The 19,772-nt window shown below is 37.6% G+C and overlaps 1 protein-coding gene across 1 annotated transcript in view; it reads left to right on the top strand.

Moving 5' to 3' along the window:
* CTNND2 (catenin delta 2) overlaps nt 1-19,772 on the top strand; it is a 556,320-nt gene that overhangs the window by 412,385 nt on the left and 124,163 nt on the right. Inside the window, exon 11 of the mRNA XM_059836017.1 lies at nt 10,719-10,902. Coding sequence (XP_059692000.1) covers nt 10,719-10,902 — 184 coding nt within the window. The remainder of the gene's footprint in view (nt 1-10,718; nt 10,903-19,772) is intronic.

The raw sequence follows: 19,772 nt of genomic DNA, 5'->3' as shown, positions 1-19,772 counted from the left end.
AAGAATCAAACTCTTCCATGAGTTTCATTCTTACAGTATTTCACCTTCATGTAATTCTTAAAATCTCTATTATATCCCCTTTTTTGCAGGTTTATATTAGATGTCATTCCAGTGTTGATCATATTAAATATCCCATTTCTTACATTATATTCAAGTTTTGTAATGGAGCACTGTAAGTATAAGGAAGCCTGGCCAGTGAAAGGCCTAATTAATTAGCAGCTTTTGATATTTAGTTTAAAAAGATAGGTAGGAAGATGAATATGAAAAGTGGGTTGCTTTTGGAACCAAAGAGAGGATTTCGGCATTACATTAACTGAAAATTATGTGATATGCTTTAGGTTCAGATACATATCCTGGATATCACAAACTTTTCAAACAGATGATGTGAAAATCCATCTATGTGCATAAATTGTCATGATGGCATAACCATGGTAATACTGCTGCTACAAGGTCGACATAAATTTGGTTACGTATATGCTTAGCTAAGAGAATAAGACTGCCAAATATCATTTGGGGCTCATAACTCTATGTAGTTAAAGAAAATGGAGACATGAGATAAATGCAGAAATTATACAAATGCCTCTTAAGATGCAGCTCTGTGAATTAGCTTCTCTGCCTCCAACATCCCATCACTATGTCCTGTCAAGTCAAGGAAATTAGAAGGTTACGTTTGGAGATAGATAACTGCTAGCACAAAACACAGCTTTCAGAAGTGCTTGTTTTGATTTTGGTAAGAAAAAATGTTCATTTCTTGCTTAGTTTCTCCTCTGCAGATAAGCAAATTCCCTGTAATAACTTTAAACAAGTGCTTCGAGGAACTTGCCAAGCACAGAGGCAGTTGACTTACAAACTTTAAGCTTAATTAATTTTTAAATAATACATTCAGGATAAGATTCACAATTTTCAAATCTACTTGCTTAGACACTAAAATTTGCTTGTATGTTTTAAATGCTTTTCATTGAAAAGGGAGATTTGAAGGGTACTAGCGCTAGTAAATCTTTCCTACTCTTTCTTTAAATGGATGTAATTGTAAGTACAATATCCTACCACAATCAATTTTAAAAGTTGATTAAATCTTTTGTACTAATTTAGTTCTAATTAGGTGTTTTAAATAACAGCTGTTTTCAACTTTAATAAAATTATTTGTGTGTTGAAAATTTGTATTTGTTTACTCTGGATTGAAGCCAATGGCTGAGTGAGGAATTACATATTATAGTTTCTTCAGTATTTCTTTTTTCAAGTACAAAAGCCTTTTCAGTTCCCAAAGATTACATAGTAGTTTGACTCCCTCCCATTGCTTGAGATACTTTTAATCAAAGTGTTCAGCCTCTGCCCTGAGTTTTGTGAGCCAGCGAGAATTTCATATAAAATGCCAAACTCCATCAAATCTCCTGAAAGCCTCAGATTGCAGTAAAGATATGAATTTCATCTCACAACTCAAACTTTGCATAGAATAGCTTATGGTTCCTTGCTATTACATTTAAAATCTTGTTATGGGGAAAAGGGAAACCAAGGATGTGTTGTATGCAAAAAACCTACTTGTTACTGCTACCTTGATAGAATTCTACTTATGCCACACCGTTGTGCAAAGCTAAGCAAAAGCAAAACAAATGAAGCCACCTGGTCTGCTGCAGTGGTTGTTAGAGTTGATCCATCTAAAGGTCCAAGTACCCCAACACAACTTCAAGTAGCTCAACATCGGAGGTCTCACCAAGGTAGTACAAACCCTCTGGCCTGTTACTAGCAATGGCAAGAGCATGGTTAGCGGGCGACAGGGCTACTCTGCTTATCCGCCCCAGTAATCAGTTACTTTCAGGTTTTACAGAGAGTCTTCAAAAATCACTGTTGCATCATCATAATTTTTAAAAAATAGTTTAAATATCTATTTGTAATTCTCCAGACTAACGAGCTGACATTTCACGGTCAGTGGATGTGCTGTACCAAGGCACAGCCATGTAAGGAGGAACGCCATTGTACTTTACAGTACCATTCTACAGAATGACAAAGTTTAGATTTTAGATTTTAGCATCACCTACAGAAAACATTGTCATCATTTCTAGAAATGCGGAACTGATTTCCAAAAAATGCAGAGCAGGAATTAACTGGCATTTTATAAAGTCTTCCTATGAACCCATTGTGAAATCACTTACCGAGACACCAAATCTTCATAGCCGTTTTCCCTGCAAACTGGGAAGGTAAAAGGCTGTACAGCTTACACCTGTAAGTTTTTGGGAAACTGATTTCCAACATACAGGCTAAGACATCTTCAAGAAATTTCAGAGCCATTCAAAACATATCCTATTTATAGCAAATCTAAAAGTAATTTAATAACTTGTGTAATTTTGCTCCAGAAATGATGCTGTCTTATCAAATAACACTTACGCAAACAATATTGGCACTTCAACTGAATCATTTTATACAAAACCTGTTACAATTTACTGTCTAATTATAAAACAATCTTTGCCCCCTTTCTCAATATGCTGTCACTGTTTCGGCTCTGAAAATGGGAAAACCCACTGATAGGATTTGTTGTGTTCATGAAGGGTCATTCTCAACTTTTTTATGAAGTATCAGATTAACTACTTCTCCCCCCCGCTGCTCCCAGTCAAATAAGGAGAGGTTTTGAAATAGATGCCTTCTAAAATCTTCTGCCCTGCTTTCTTAGCAACAGGCTAGGGCACCGATTTCTTGTGCAAGTTGTTGCACTCACAATATTGTTATAGGTAAAAGGGAATGTACCAATTAAAAAGGTGATAGAAAACCTTCCTCAGGCTGGCAGTGCCTGTTGCCATAGAGGAGAAGGGGGGAGAGCCAGAAGAAGTCACCAGGGTGCCAAGGTCTTGCTGGGAGCAGTGCGATGCTCCAGGCAGGGGAGTCCCTCTCTCTTAGGGATCTGCTTGTGGCTGGTTTCATCAATTTTCCCATCACAGCCTGCCTCCTTCTCCTTGCTTCCCAGGCAAATTCCCATTCAGTTGTCCTGGATTTACCACACTCAGTCTCAACACAAACAACAAGGTGGTCCCTTTTTGCTCTCCTTTTCTCTCTGGCACTGGGATCACTCCCATTTATGAACCACATCAACTTCCAAGTCTAAATGGGAAATAACTTATTTTTCGCCTGTACAATCAGTGACATGCATCTACTATGGAAAGTTCATTCAAGTCACTTTGATTCATATGGCAATGAAACCAACTTCATAATTTGCTTGTTAATATGCTACATAAATGATTTTTTTTTTTTTTTTTTTTTTACTTTGGTCAAATCTAAGTTTAAGAGGAACTATCAAACAAGGCAATCTGGAGTGATAAATGGAAGACATCTGTTGCAGCATATGGCCTGACATCACAGCTGCATTGAACTTTCTCAGCAAGTAGTAATCCTTTGGAAAAATTCAACTCGGCATATAATTTTGATGCCCCTGCCTGAATGATGGACTATTAAAACACTTGCAGTTTAAAACCACTCTGTAGTTTGAAATGTTTACCATTTGCAACACAGACTATTTACATTTTCTTTTGAAAATAGTTTTTGTTTTGAAACAGATCTGAATATTTCACTTTTTTTTTACAAAATGAGTTTGAGGATATACTGAAACATTTTCTTTTTGTGATGAAATTACTTTTTTTCACTGTGACCACTAATTCTATTTTTTATTTTTAGGTTCAGAGGCGAACTGCCTCCCCCCCCCCCGCCCCCCCAAGAATGCTATTTTCAGTGCTGTCTTTATCTTATATAGCAATTTTAAGATTTGGCTAGCAAATCAGTGTTTCTTCTTTTTTTCTTTATTTTCTTTTTCTTTTTTTTTTTCTTTTAGTAAGCGTACACTGAGCCTTTCACTTTGGATGTAGGTGTGACTTTATAGGTAGGACTGACTCCCTAATTGGTTCTTATGAGAAAGGAGTTTGGTACTTAGAGCTGTAACTAGATATTCAGTTTTAAGTATAACATTTTTGCTCTCTGTGTTAGTGTCTGTTACCAAGCATATATTTTCATTTTGGGTGCTGTAAAAAATTACTCAGTAAAATGTGTAAGTATTGAAAAAAAAAATCCTTCCATTCATGTAAGCATCCTTGTTTGATTTCCTTGTTTTCTAATGACGTATTTCATTGAGAATGGTATTGCCATTAGTCATGTGTTAGGATAAAATTTTGTTTGAAAACAGTTCATTTATTTTTCCTGGTTTTCTCTCACTTGGAATTAATTGCTTTTGGTTTGGCTTCTGTGTTTGATGGGACCAGTTTAATTTCATCAGTTAAGAAAACAAGTTAAGCAGGAACCACTGGTCTTTCCACAGTAACTTAATGCAACTCTTGTAGTAATTCCTCTACTGCCTAACATTAAAGCTAATGACTGTCTAACATTCTTGTGTGACAGTTCTTCCCTTTCACAGTTATACATTATTTTAAAGTGTACAGCAGAGAGAGAGCAGCAACATTAGGTCAAAATCAAGTCCTGTGAGAAGAATACAGACTTTTCCAGTTAATGCAATAGCATTTGGACAGGATTTGTTTGCAAGCAATATTAAAATCAGTCCCTCCTTTTTGTTTTAATAAAATCCTAGATGTGATTTTGGAGTGAAAAGAGCAGTAATTGAGAAAGAAAGAGCTTTTCAGAGGAAATGCTGATATTACTTATGTGTAGTCATGGACTTACATGTAGTCAAGATCAAGCTGTGTTTGTAATTAAAAAAACCCCACAATAATCTTTATTCTTTTTTTGCTTTGTAAGGCTATGAGTGGCTGCAAAGGGAAAACACCTTGTCTGGCTGGAGCTTTGTTACTGTTCCTTAAACTCCTTCGTGCTTACGACTTTCACTGAAACGCGGTCTTTCTCAATTTGCACTTCTCATGGGTCATCTTATACATAGATAGAAAATCACCTCTGTGCATGTAAATAAGTGAATTACAGGAAGGTGCACATAGGTATTCATTCAGTAACCAGATAAAAAATTATTTCGAGAAAATTGGTGAAACTTCCTCCTCTGTTACTCCAATTTTAAACTTATTTTTAAAGTGTGCTTTTCAGGAGCTGTCTTATGAGCTGTGAATTGTTTAGGTGCCAGAATTTAAATGAGCCACTTTCTCTTTCCAACAGAAAGTCTGTTACCAAGACCAATTCCTCACCTTGACGGTTGAGCTAGCTGTGAAGTCTTCTTGCACTTAGCGTTAAGAAATGCTGTTGTGGTTGGTATTCAGCACCTTTTAAGCATATCAGTTAAGTTTTCCTGAAGTTCTGGGGTGGCTCCTGAGCTTCTTAAATACTAGTTGCATTTAAGCAGATGTATTTTTTTTTAGCCAGATGAATGATTTCCCCTCTGTCCCTGCCCTGAACTCTGCAGAACTGATGCAAAACATGGGGACCCCACACCCTGCTGCCAGGGAGTGGATCCAGCTCTGCAGAGAAGCATTGCAATTATGGGGGGGGCTCCAGGTGTCAAAGCTGCAGTAAAAGTCAGCAAATGACTTTTCTAGCCCTTGAGAGCTTGGGGTAGAAGATGCTTTTCCTAAGGCCTCCAGCAAAAGATCCCTTGTGCTTGGCTTCTGTGCCAAGCTCTCAGATTTCAATCTTAATTGTCATGTTCAAGAGGGAAACTCCCTGTAGTACCCCTGTGTCTTCAGCATATAAACAAAGAAGTCTGCCAAAGCTGAGTTCACTCTTACTGAGATGCAGGGTCTCCCAGCTCTACCAAATGGCACTCTGCATCAGTCCATGACCAAACTGTTAAACTAAGATGGGAAAGAAAAACCTAGATGAGTTGGAAGACATTTAGATTTTTATTTTTAACAAAGAAAGAATATCAAATAAGCAAAATCTTAGTATAAATTTAAGGCTGACTTAAATATACCAAATTGAGAAGAATCAAAGTCTTGTTTCTCCCAGTAATATTCGTTTACTTATGATTCTTTTACCCTATAATTTATTTGGAAAAGTACATCTTTTGCAGCACCATAAAAAAATAAAATACATAGTGGCAGTGTGGGACGGGCAATGCTTTTTGGAAATGCTGACTTTTCCAGTTTCTTGGTTTCCATTTATATTTGTAGTCTATGTTGGTTTAAGGGGCTTGTTTATATATATAAAAGTCATAATTTGAGGTAGCTTTTCATCATGCACTGAATAATTGTTTGGACTTCCCTGATTTTGCACATGCTCTCTTGCTAGGGTGGTATTTTTTGCATGGAAGTGTATAATCTCTATTTTCTTAACTTTGAATGGAATAAGGATAGCATGTGGCTCATCAAGTCTTTAGCTATATCTGACTATAGATACACATATGCGAGTACGAGTTCTCAGTAAAACACTGGCTAAAAAATGCATTGAAGAGTTTAATCAGGATGAGTTTGAGCTCCAGTCTGATTCAGAGATGATGGGTTTTTGGCTCAGACTGCTCCATTAAATTGAGTGTCTTCAAATTTTAAAAACATTTTGCTTTGCTTCTTTAGGGTAAGTGATGTGGTATCTATTGCAATAGCTTAAATTAATATTTGTAAAAAGGAGTGCTGTTTCTAAGCTGAAAGCGTGGCGGATAAGTTCTGTCTGCTAAGCAGTACTAACATCTCATCAGCCTGGACTGTGCTTTTAAAAGGGTTTGTCTTGCCTTCAGTCTTCTGGACTTCGGCTAAAAGAAAGATAAATCAAAGTTTTACTGGTTCTCTGTTCTCTCAGTTCCCTCTTCCAGTGGCAACAAACTTAAATCGCCTTTTAACTAAGATCTATGTGTAGTTTTCCTTATGAACTATATCTGTACAGTTATGTCTTTGAAAAGGTTGTTTATAACCTTTTTCAAAATTCGTAACCAGTTTTTAAATTTAATTGTCATTATCTGTGAAAGGCCTTCTTAGAAAAGATGACGCACATTTAGTGCGTTAAATAACCCGTTGAACATGGCAGATGCATGGTCCTCTGATAAGCTACTCCAGAAGTTGTAACTTGGTACAGCAAGATCTCCATAGCAAGCATTCCCGTAGACTCTTCTAAGAGTCCTTCATCTGATGTCTGCAAGACTAGTAACTGGTACTCAGACCCAAAATCCATCTTCCAACTGGGACCAGCTGAATGCTTTCAGTACCAGTTTCTCCTTAGTTTTAAACTCAACATGAGATTGCAAGATACTTCTTCCATGCGCCTCAGTTTGTTATATGTAAGGGTGAAAAACTTCAGCCTGCAAATAAACATGATCAGTCTTGTGTACCTATTTTTTTCTTTCTATGTAGTATTCAACACAACCTGAAGTGATCTGCAAATGCGGAGGCAAAATGCCTACTCTGAATGCATCACAACCTTAAAAGCAAGGAGGAAATAAGATACTATGAATGCAAGTGATTGAGTGAGAGAATGTTCAGCATTGATCTGATTAGTTCCTTATTTCCCCTTCTCTCCCAAGAGTCAGTCTACGGATGCTGAACTGTTGAGTTGGACTACTGAGTTGTTGGATTAACAGCTCTCTTCCAATCCATATACAGCAGGATGGGTCCCATTATCCATAATGAATCACTGGTATGCTGAGTCTGGTCCCTTCCCTTCCTGTGGGCAGCTGATGACACACAAATGATTTAGGGGACAGTCGAGGCACCTCTGAGGCTATTCCAGACTTGCCTATTGTGCTCAGAAACGCAATTCAGTCAGCGCTTTCAGAGTAAGGTGGCAAATGATCTCAGTGACCAGCTCCTTACTATAGTCTTAAAGGGCATGTAATGATTGAAAACTATGTTCACAGTCATATGGAGGAGAGGTAGCTCCATAGTGGAAGGTGCCTCAGGTAAAAGATTTATTTTTTTATCACTTCCCCTTGCAAAGTCAAGGGAATGGGTCATCTTCTTAGACCCCACATAAATCTAGCTCCAGATCATCCTCAGCAAAAGTAATGGGAAATGAATTGCCAGTGCCCTTTCATCATTGCACATCCTTAATTAAGGGAGGGTACAAGGAGGCGCTTAAAATGCCAACCTCAGCAAGTAGCAGACTCCACTACTTGTGAGAATAAATTATAACTTGTCAGACTAAAATTGTTTTTTTCATTAATGTGGTTGGTAGTATTCAAAGACTTAAACTTAGATAAACAGCATTGTTCTAGGGTGGAAGAAGATTATCTTGCTCTTTAAAACTGTGTGAGGTGCAAAAACTTGGAAGATGTTGTCAGGCTTACTGGACAGTGCCATTTTACTTGATTCTGCCTTGAATTACAATCATTTTAGGAGAAGGTGGAACAACTATTTTAGCCTGGTGATCCCTTTATCCTCTTACTGTGAAGGTTTCATTTCCAGTTACTGAACCCAGACCCCACTTTCTGGCTCTTGAGTGAATATGTACATTTTTATTTGGATTTGGAGCTTGCCTGTTACTATGGCAGTTCTTTGAGCAAAAGCTCGTGTGCAGTGTCAAGTGGATTTTAAATAGAGAAAAAGGTCTTAAAAGAATATTTCTGGGCATCTCAACTATTGCTGAATACCAAGTTATCAGGATGTTTATGTGAATTTACTTTTAACTAGCAAGAACCTAGAGTAAATAGAAAATAGCGTATACCTACACATTTTTAAGCATTTTGCTGACAGGGCTCTTGGGTTTGCTTCTTTTGTATTTTTTTCTGCTTTTCCAGTTTATGACTAGTTCTTGAAGCCCAAAGTACTGTTTTGTTGCCATCAAAGCACTCTTTCCTGCTTCATTTCCAAAATAGGACTTCTTCACAAAAAAGCAACACATTGTCATGCGTAAGAACTAAATCAGACCTTGAAGGGAGAAAGATTTGCATCCTGATTCTCTACTTCAATACCATGCACATCATTTACACCTGTCTAGATAAATGTAAAAAAAAGGCAACCGCATTGGTTTGTGTACTGACTAAAACCAGCAAAATACTAGGTATTTCAGGAATAGTAGATGTGCCAATAAAGCCTACCTAGAACAGGTCAGAGAGAAGCGAGTATAAATATCTTTATGAAGGTCTTTATTCCTTTAAATACGGTATTACTTTTCATAAAGGCATTCACAACAGAATTCAAACAAAGACTCTTTTCCCTTTAAAGCAGCAATTCTTAAGTGAAAAAATGAACAGTATTCTTATTTCTGCTGTTTTGGGGTTTTTTTTGGTCTGTAGCTAAAGTCTGTCCGTTTCTGCCTATTTACCACACACCAATTATTTTTAAGGTGTGGTTTTTTATTGGTATGCTAAGCAAAATTTTTACATTAAACTGCCTAACTTTCTTTGCATGCAGTTCCATATAAAATAATTACAACATGAAATTGTGTAACTGAAATAGTCTCCCCGTAGAGGTAATTCATTTTAAAGGGAAACCAAAACACGTAGGTTGATTCCTGTTAATTACACCTCTTCTTCAAAACACAGAATGCTAAAGAAAGCCTTGAGCAAGTGGTGTTCTTACTGCTTCTTTTTATAAATGTCTGAGTCTACGTTCATAAGGTCTTTAGCAGTTTCTTCCCATCACCACTCACTTTGGCTTTTGATAGTGTAATGCTCATATTTGTAACCTCATGTCTATGATGATGATAATCTTTCTCTATGTTGGTTCAAGACTTGATAGGCATAAAGACAAAACTGAATTTTTCCCCTCAAGGTTAGGTGTGGCACCAGGCTACTGTCACTACAGGAAGGAGACTAAGGAGTAGGGTGGACTCTAGAGAAGAGGACGTATGTTGACGAGAGGAGAGGGAGAAGGAGGCAGGCTTGCTTATACAGCTACTCCTGGGAGGACATAGGGCAAAAATAAAGACCACTGCCCCTTCAGAGCAGCGGATTGCCCTCCAGCTTCCCCCTGCACTAGCAGCTGCCCAGCAGCAGCAGGCTCTTGGTACTGCACGAAAATCAAATGTGCTTTTCCAGCAAATATACAAATATATACAAAGGAATGAAAAGCAGGGTCTCTTTTGCCCCCAACAATTTCTTGCTTGCTTTCTGTGTAGCACATCTGCAGTGACACTGATCCTTTCGGCTGTGCTCGGAAAGCTTTGGCTCTTGATTGCTCTCCCTTTTTTTTGGAACATTATGAATTTTGACAGAAGGGGGCTTTTAAATTCCAGTAAATCTCCTTGTGAGTTGCACCATCAAGCTTGTTGTTTCTGTGCAAAAATGGTAGTATTCTATACCTTTGTATAGTACAATACTTACAAAATAAAAAATGGCTCATTGAAGCCCAGTATAATACCATACTACTGTATCAGGTTGTGGAAGAAGTCTTTTTGCTTGTAGTACCAAGTAGGCTAGACAGTGCATTCTCTTTCATTACACTGAAGATCACAGAAGGAGTTGGGGGTTTGTTCTCTCAATGTGTAGCTATCAACAGTGATAGTCTTAGTGTAAATCAGAACCTGTTTTCTGCTATTGGTTTTTATTAGTTTTATTTAGAAGGCAGAAATCTGAAGTCCAAGCCCTAAAAAAATACATGTAATACTCCTTCATTCCACATGTGGTTCACAGCCTAAATAGGCCTGTATCATAACCAGCTACTCAGTTTTTAGGCTTAGCTCTGAGAGGTTTTCAAGGTGGCTGTGACTACTTGTTGTGTATCAAAGCTGTATTCCCACTGAAAAAGTCTGCAGGTATCATTCAGCCCCAGTTACAATGTACTCTTTTTTTTTTTTCTTGACAGAAACAGCTTTATTAAGCGCACCAATGCTGTGAAATGTTTTGATGGTTTTTTTACGAAAGCTATTCAATCTTTTTTGCAGAAGTGTTAATTATTAGTCATTTGCTTTTTTTGTAGGAGTTCTCTGGAATCTGTCCTCCTGTGATGCACTGAAAATGCCAATCATCCAGGATGCCCTCGCAGTGTTGACCAATGCAGTGATAATCCCTCACTCTGGATGGGAAAACTCTCCACTCCAGGATGATCATAAAATACAACTCCATTCATCACAGGTGCTGCGCAATGCCACTGGGTGCCTAAGGTGAGTACTGCAAAACATTTGCTTTGCCTTAATCAGCTTGCTTTGGCTTGAGTTGTTATTTCTCATTCTTAGGCATCTGTAAAGTAAATAATAGGTTTCTGTGTCAGCAAAGACAATGACTTTCAGTGCGGTAAACTTAAAGTTGGAAATTAATTAGAAAAAAAGCTTCAGGCCATTCAAAAAACACAATCTCTAGAAGCGCTGCTGTGCGTTTTCCATTTTTCTTTTCTTAACAGCTTTGACCAATCTTCTCATCCAAGCTTGTGTATTACAGATGTTTTTCTCCTTGCAGATTTGTCCCATTTCCCCAGTTGCTTAAGTGAAGTCAATATGTTCTCACTATTACACCCAATTTAATCAGCACAAAAAGTAATGAAGATGCTCAAAAAATTAACATGCCTTACGGGTTCCAGATGCCATTGCTGGAGTTGTGATAAATATATTAAGTAGATTTTTTCTGCTCTGTGAAAATGAGAAACGGATTTCAGTAAGAGACCAACCAATTTAATGTTGTGCAACTAGAATACTTAAATAGATCCTTAACAAGTATGGTATTTATTTATATTTATGTTTGTATGCCAAACTTGTATATGCAACACCAAGGTGCACTTATATAAATATGTGCAGCATGATCTGTCTGTTCCTAAAAATCACTGTCAATGTGAGAATGAAAATAGGATGAATAAGAAGAGTTTCAGTTCTGACAAAGCCTTACAAAAGGATTGAGTCATGGCAGTTTCTAAATTCCAATCCATATCGTTTTGTTGAAATATTTTAACATACTAGGCAAGTTCTTTTAAGCGTTTTTTTTCCTCCTTGTATATTGGAGATTCTGTAATCTATCTCAGAGACATGAAAACGTTTTATTTAATATATTTACGTACATCATGGAAAAATTGTTAGGTGAATACTATGTATCAGTAATACAATCTGTGTCGTATGCTGCATTCAAAGCAGATATCCATCAAAGAGCTAAATAAAAAAAAAACATTGATTAGGAAGCAAAGTAAAATAGCAGGGATTTTTATATATATATAGCAAGCACCTTTTTCTCTTTGTGCTGTTTCATCAAATGAAATGCCTCCCTTTCAGAAGTAACATCTGAAAAGTTTAAAGGAAAAAGCAATAATTATTGACAGTTTATATGTAATCAGAAGAGAATGAAATATAGAAGGTAATAACTTCCATATTGCAAATGTACTTGTATTGGACTTAAATGCAAGTATGTATATGTGAATACCAGCTGTGTTGGGATATGTGATTGAAGCTAGGTATTTGTATGCGGCTTGTATTGATTTTGAAAAGAGTTTCGCAGTACAATTGTGTTACATTACGTTCAGATCACTAGAAAAAAAGTTGCTCAAATCATTGTGACAGAAGTCATTCCATAAAGACATGCACCGTGTTATACTTTTCACACTTGTGATGTTTAACCTGTCTCAGTTTAAAAGCTGCCTCTGAAAGAAGTGTCCATTATTAACTGGGGCTTCACAGTGCCCTTTATCTGAACGGGCACGTTCAGTGTTGGTCTCCCCACACCATAAGCTCTATCTTGCTGTTAATTTTTCCACTTGCTTCTCAGGGACTGATGTCCATCCCTAATTCTGCAAACCTCAGTTCATCCTACCTCACAGTTGATGGATTCGTTGCACATTGGTCTTGAAATCTTTCTTTTTTTCTTTTTTCTTCTTTTTTTTTGTGAGTGTATGTGCACGCCCATTTGCAAACTGATGTGAGCTTACTGTAGCCTGCACTCTGGGTCAGCCTGAGGACATGTGGCCACATGAGAATGGTACGTTGCCTGATCTAATACACACTGCTTTGCAGCAAGGCTTACTACCAAGTGCTTGATGGTATGCTGTCATAGCAGAATGGCTTCTGGTCAGCTCGTGCAAAATAAGCTCATATCTGCCTGCAAAAGACTGTGCATATTATAACTCTTGAATCCTTCTCAGCTAGCTGTAATAATTCGAATGGCTGTCCTGAGCAGGTTGGTCTTCCTTCTAAATCCAGTCCCTTCACCCATAGTATGGCTTTTTAATATCTTTCTGATCTCAAACCCTCCTTATTTCCCAGATGCATCTTTCTCTCCTCTCTAACTGCTTCAGATATTTATTTGGCCTTCATCCATCTTCTTCAGATAATTTCATCCCACTTAGTCTGTATGAATGCTCTTTGGCAGAGCCAGAACATTTGGAGAGGGTTGAACTTACTTTTGCTTCACACTAGCGGCAGCTTTCTTGTTTACCTTTCCCCAGTCGCTGTTGAAAATCTCTCTCTCTGAACAAAATGTCAAGTTTGAGTTTGTGCAAGGGAGAAAAGTGTAAGCTGACCTCTGAAATGGTGACTGGATTCTTGTGTTGTATTCAGCTAAGATAATGGGGCTGTAGGATGGAGGAAACAGTGAATGTCAGAAAGAAAAGATTAGACAGCTCTGTGTTTTACGGGAGATGACTGGAGTAACTCATGCTCATGCATACCTTAGCTAGCATTCCTCAAATACCCACCACCCCCAATGAACTGAACAGCTCTCACACTCTCCACTGGTGACTAGTTACAAGCCTTTTATTTCCATTTCAAGATCTCACTGGATGGGGAGGTAATGAAAAGCAAGAAGATGTAATGGCATTGCTGGATGAGACATTGCTCTGCTTACCTGGTAAATGGAAAGGCCATTGTCATCTTCCATGGGAGAAAATCTTCTAAGACTGGTTTGGTTGTCATCCACCGTTTTCTTTTCCTCTTTTTGTTTGAGTTGTTTTGAAGTTGTTCGGAAGGGACAGCAGTCAATATCAGTTGCATCAGGATTATCAGTGACAGTGCTCAGTATCATAGGAAAGTAGCGGTCTTCAGAATACTTCACAAATGTTTCTAAAACTCTAATATTGACAGGTTTTAGAGACATCAGGTTGCATTACATAAGGTTTAATGCTAACAAATATGCTAGGAGGGTTCTTTTTTTTTCCCCAGTCTTCCTATGCCTTTGGCTTTTTGATGCATTCACTGTTGAAAGCTTTAAATAATATCTGATAGGTGCTGTAATACAATGCATCTCATATACAATGCTAATAAATAGTTTGCAGTGGTCATTATGTAGGAATAGTCAAATCTTTGCCTGTGTTTTTCACTGCAGTATATGAATTATTATTCTTTCCGCTGATCTTCCCTTTTCTCAGTTTCTTGAGAGTTTCTTATGCTCTTTCAATTTAGAAGTTGCTTATTAACTACAATTTTAGTACTCTCTTCTGCTTATTCATTATCATTCTTAAGCAAGTTCTTCATACATTCAAAATTATGCTATGTGGGGCCAATACTGCAACCCCAGTCACACAGTAATCCAGCTGAAATCAGTATGCAATCATATGAAAAACAGCAGCAAAACTGGACCTTCTTTTCCTGTTATTTTTTTCTTTCCCAAAAGAGGTTATTTACAAACTACACTTTGCACACTTTTGTGATTGGAGGGGGGGAGCGGGGGGCAGGGAGGAAGCTTTAATACAATATTGTACTAATTAATTTCACATAACTTGAGTACTTTGAAATGGTTTATATAATTCAGAGCTCTAAATACTGCATTATACCTATGACTTATAAATTTATTCTTAATACTAATCTTTCATAAATTACCAGACCTCAGTGTGACATGGTAATCACCCAATTTACTTACCTCTTACCTCATTAAGCTCTGTGAAACTTTGACTTTTTTCCTTTTGGATTTCGGTTGTGACTGCTTTATGTGTGTTAGGGAAATACTGTATCTTTGGTTTATAGTTTCTGATTCATTTAGACTTATTAGGGAAAGTCAAGTGAAAACTGAATTTTGAATCCCAGTTATTTCCCAGGGTCTTTACAATCCCTATTCTGAAATTTAGAAATCAAGAGGACACACAGAATCACAGAATGTTACCTTAACCTGAAGTTAGAACGTTGTCTTAACCTGAAGTGTCAAGCTTATTTATCACCGAACGAGATCTTCGTCCAAAGACTACCTGAAAAAATCCCAGACAAAATCTTTAAAAGAGTTTTTGTCCTGATACACGGTCTGGAGCCTTGTTTTTTCCTATGAATTTAAGTTAATAGAATCTCATCTGAGGACTTTAAGGAATTTTAAGAATTTACTGCTTTAAGAGTCTAACCTGGATTTAGTTTCATAATCATAAAATGCTGCGGTTTTCTTTCATCATACAGTGAAGGTACAGGAGCAATTGTAAAAATCAAAGATCTATTAAAATATGTATCTTCCCACCCCATTAGTTGATTAGAAATTGCATGGGAGAGTAACTCAAGAAATTTTTCTTTATAAAGCCCCATACCTTTCACATTTTCATACTTCATACTTTCATACTTGTAAAACCTTTCACAAATTACCATGAATTATTTTTCAGCTGAAAAAATATGTAGCAAGCTCTCAGAGCAGAAAAGCAAAGGGGAAAAGTGCTTTTAAAACATGAATTGAATGTAACTGACCCAGCAGTATTCTGTGGATAGATGAACTTTTGGAAGGAACAAATTACCTTGTTAAAACAAATTGTATTAACTGTGTAGCCTGAATATCACGTGTTTTTAACTGTTTTGTTGATGAATGACCTGTTTCACAGACATTTACAGCTAATGCATTTATCCCACCATCTGATTTCTGCTCCAGTTCTCTTCTAAGCATCAAAGTCTATGGATTCCTATTCTTAGGAACTTCTATAATTTGTTTTGAATATAACGTTCTGCTGCATACTGACAAAAGAAAATGTGGGAGCAGCATAAAATAAATAGCACAGACTGTATATCCATCATCTATTTAGTTTCTTAAGATATACACCAATTGTGAGAGGCCACAATGATTGCATCCCACTTAAGCATAAAGTTTTGGAGACGAATTTCTGCAACACATGAGAGAGGCTGTTCCTTACTGAATTTCGTGATCGTTCAGAAATGTAGCTGAGATAAAAATCTAATGCTAAGATCTGGGGGGAGAGGGAGATTTTAGTATGAATAGATCAGTGTCCTCTGATTGCTGCTGTAATACTTTTATTCAGAAGATACTCAAGGGAAAAGTACCAACAGAATTAAATGTGTAGCCATGTCAGATACTTAAGCACCCCACTTTTTCTTCACAGTGCAGTTACTCCCACTTTGCATATTCATGAACAAATTTATAAGGTTGATACAAGGTCATACTGTATTAATTATAGCAGTGGTATTCAAATAGCACTGTGAAGTTTAATGCCTTTTCAGCATTTCTGGTAAAAGCATTACTTCAACCTATCAAATTGATGCTACAAATTCCACATAGCTCTGGAAGTTTATTCTGGGTTCAAACTGATGAAAATCTCAACCAGAAATTTTGGTTTTAAACTGATGTTATGGAATGGCTTTTGTATTCTCCTTTGGTCTGAAAAATAGCACAGCATAATTCCACTTTTTGCTCTCCTATACTTAAAAACATGCAACAAGCTTCTGTGGCGTTCCTCCTTCCTCCATCATTTTATCTGATAAGAGATGCTGGGCTGCTCTGCCTAAATCTGCCTTCAAATGCAGAAGGAACTCCCAAGGTATTGATTTTGCACTGAGATAGCCAAAAAGTGGTCTGTCAACATCCGTTTTCAAAATATTATTTAAGTGATCACTGGGCAAACAAGGAAACTCATTCATATTTCATTGGGGCTTCATACAAATTAGAAATATTGGACCTGTATGTCAGAGTCTTATAACTGAGGACCTAGCTGAAATTTAGTTCCTATTCTTCAACTAGGATCTTTTAATCTCTTTAAGATGAATGTATGTAGGTTCTTTAGAGAAAAAAAACAACTTAACTGGGTGTCATACAGTTATACATACTTACTTCTTGCTATGGCAGGAGTGTGTTCTTCCTGCTGTTTACTAATTTACTGTTGCTGGAAATTATACACGCACATATGAAAGGAATTAATGTGCCTCAGTACTTTTTGCTTTCATCTTACGATATTCTTGGACTCAGTGATGATGACAAAACTATCAACTGCTGCCTCTTAGGCTGACTTGCTTATGGTGTACCCTAGCCTTGGATTAGGGGTGTGTTGAGTATCTCAAGTATGTTTTGAATGGCTGACTATTTTCCCACCTTTTAGTGGTTTTAATTCCTTTCAGGTTGAATGCCTGCTGGTAACTAGTGCCTAATGTGAAAATTAAATGTCCGCTCATATTTGCATGGTTATGCAGTGTTAATTTACATTTCCTTCTGTCAGAGGTTTAATCTGTGTGGATGTGAATGCTCTGAATAAAGTGAAGTCATTTGTTTTCTGAAAGGGCTTAGATTCTGTGGGGTTTTTTTCATTTTGGAACAGTTTTCGTTTATGCAGTAGTGAGTGTTAGCTTGGCAGACACTGTAATAAAGTATGACCTGAATCTTGGTGGCCTGCTGACTTGATTTGGGCTGACTCCAAGCCCAGCTGACTACAACAGGCTTCCTTCTTGCTGGCCAGCTGCAGAACTGAGTATCACAGTGGCACAGCTATTTTCTTTTTGGGAAGAGTCCCCAAGCCTGTGCGGCACTGCATGTATTTCAGAACGTGTCAGCGCATTCATGTGGTCACTGCGTGGGAAGCTGAAGAGATGGAGCCAATTCTGTCTCAGCTGTCTGGGCCCATTGCAAAGAATCACAAGGGCCACAGGTGTCAGTGGGAACCAGAGTCTACCTTTGTTGTTGCTTTGCTGACTATCCAAAATCCTATATGGTCCTTTTCGAATGGGTACTTTGAAAAACTGGTATAGTCTGAATCCACAGAAAGTATTTGTCTCAGCATGAAAGAAAAACTGATTGTGACAAATCTGTAGGACCACTCATGGTCATAGTGACTGATGATACAGGATGATGTTTTATTTACCCAAGGAAAACGAGAAACACAATCATCCAGAGTTTGTATGCCCACTCAATTCCACCATAGATGCTAAAATAGTATTTGGTAAGGTTGAGATTCTTTGGTGCTAATCACTTGATTTGTATATTAACTAGCTTTTCTTCTCTTAAAACTGTTTGCATTACTAGGCAATATGAAAAAGGAAGATGGGAAAACGCATGACCCTGCATAGTGAAGAAAAGGCAGGGTGTATTTGTGCAGCTTTCCCTCATTATCTTATGATAGACTGCTTCAAATCTGAAGAAACTTCCCCTAGGAGTGAGAAGATCATTTAGTCTCTTTGCTCAGTCTGAGGATTTTCAGTAGAGATATCTGCTTGAAGTACACTGAGCTTGCTTCATCCTACTGGATAAGCCAGCCAACATCACAGAGTAAACATTTTATCACCCCCTTTCAGAATGTTTTGGGCATGTCAACTGTCTCCCTTCAAGCACAAGAGTAATAAATGCCAGCAGCTCAAGCTGAGCCAGTGCTCAAGTCTTTTGCTGTGAGAAGGCTTTGATGGCATTCCACATTTCTGCAACTTGGTGAGCTACCGAGAGCTCATGAGAAATGCTCTCTGGTAATATCCTTAGTACTGAAGCCCTAAGACCTGCAGTCCCCACTAACCACACTTGCAAACTTGGTTACTTTTATCTGGTTTGGAAATATTTTCCCAGGAAGCCTCCCGATGAATAAGTAAATAAATAAAAATACAGCTCTTGGGCAGTGTGATGAAATAGGCTGCAGACTACCAAGCCTGCTTAGCTTACAGTCCGCGCACAATGTCTGAGCTGAAGGCTGAAAAGCAACAGATCATTTCTGGGTGTCATCTTTTGTGCAACTTTGCCCAGTGAGTGTTGAGCTTGTGTTCTTATTGTCACTACACATCTCCATAGAGGAGTTTTAGCACTTCGTAAGATTTTTCCTTGAGTAGGGAGGACAATTTAATAAGAACACTTGGAGAAAGGAAGATGAAGTCCATTACTTGCAATCAAATGGATTTCCCCCTTTCTGAGAGGATTAGCAAAGTGGACAGTTAATTTGAGGGTAAATTGAGACTTTAATAAAGACTGAAGTAAAAACCATGTGATGCTCGTCACTAATTCAGTTTCATCCAATTTCAGAATTTCTCTGGACATGATAAAAACTAACACTCATACACGTGGATTGAGAGGGTTCAAAGCTAGGGCAAGGTGATGCTGACTTCCAGCTATAGCTCACTGATACACACACGGCTTTGTGGACACTGCCTCAGAAAGGCAACAACACAACAGGATGAGAGGATTTTTCTGTCTTCTGCCAGCAAAGTCTGTGCTCAGTTTCTGTCTAATATGGCAAGCAGGATGGAAGACTTCCCTCTTGAAAAATGAGTTAAACAAAGATATTAGACATTTGTGGAGTTTAGGGTTTTTTCCTATTGCCTTCCCTAAATTAGCTTCATACTGTATTTTCAAGTTCTGTATTACTGTTGAGAAAGTTTCCCTTGGAAAGAATGAACACATTCTATTTTTTAAAAAAATAATAATAAATCTGTATTTTAGCTGCATCTGCATGTACTATATAAAAGCATTTAACATCTGCCTGACAGTATTTTTAGCTGGGACCACACTCTACATCCAGAGGATTTCTGTGACAAAGTACTTCTGAAGTATTCATCCTAGTGTAGCTTTTTTACTTTCACAGCTCATTTCTTTCTGTCAGGTACTCATTTATTATAGTTAGTTGGTTACAGCTTCAGCGTTTTCTCTTGAAGGACAGTAGCATTTCGTTATGCCTCCTCCTCTTCCCCTGCTGTCATTCATTCATCTTTATCTCTGATTTACTATGCGCAAAAGTACAATACTTGGAAAGTGTTTCAAAAGAGATAGTCATAAAGGGGCACAATGTAGGTATTGTGCATATACAAATGTGGGTGATTTTTTGTAATCCACTAGAAAGTAAAAATACATAATACGTTAGAAAATAAAAATATTTTATTTACATCAAAATATTAATTTA

This window comes from Gavia stellata, chromosome 3 (genome assembly GCF_030936135.1).
Source record: "Gavia stellata isolate bGavSte3 chromosome 3, bGavSte3.hap2, whole genome shotgun sequence".
Lineage (NCBI taxonomy): Eukaryota > Metazoa > Chordata > Aves > Gaviiformes > Gaviidae > Gavia > Gavia stellata.
The sequence above is the reverse complement of the archived record's forward strand: the minus strand, read 5'-3'. Positions and strand labels throughout refer to the sequence as shown.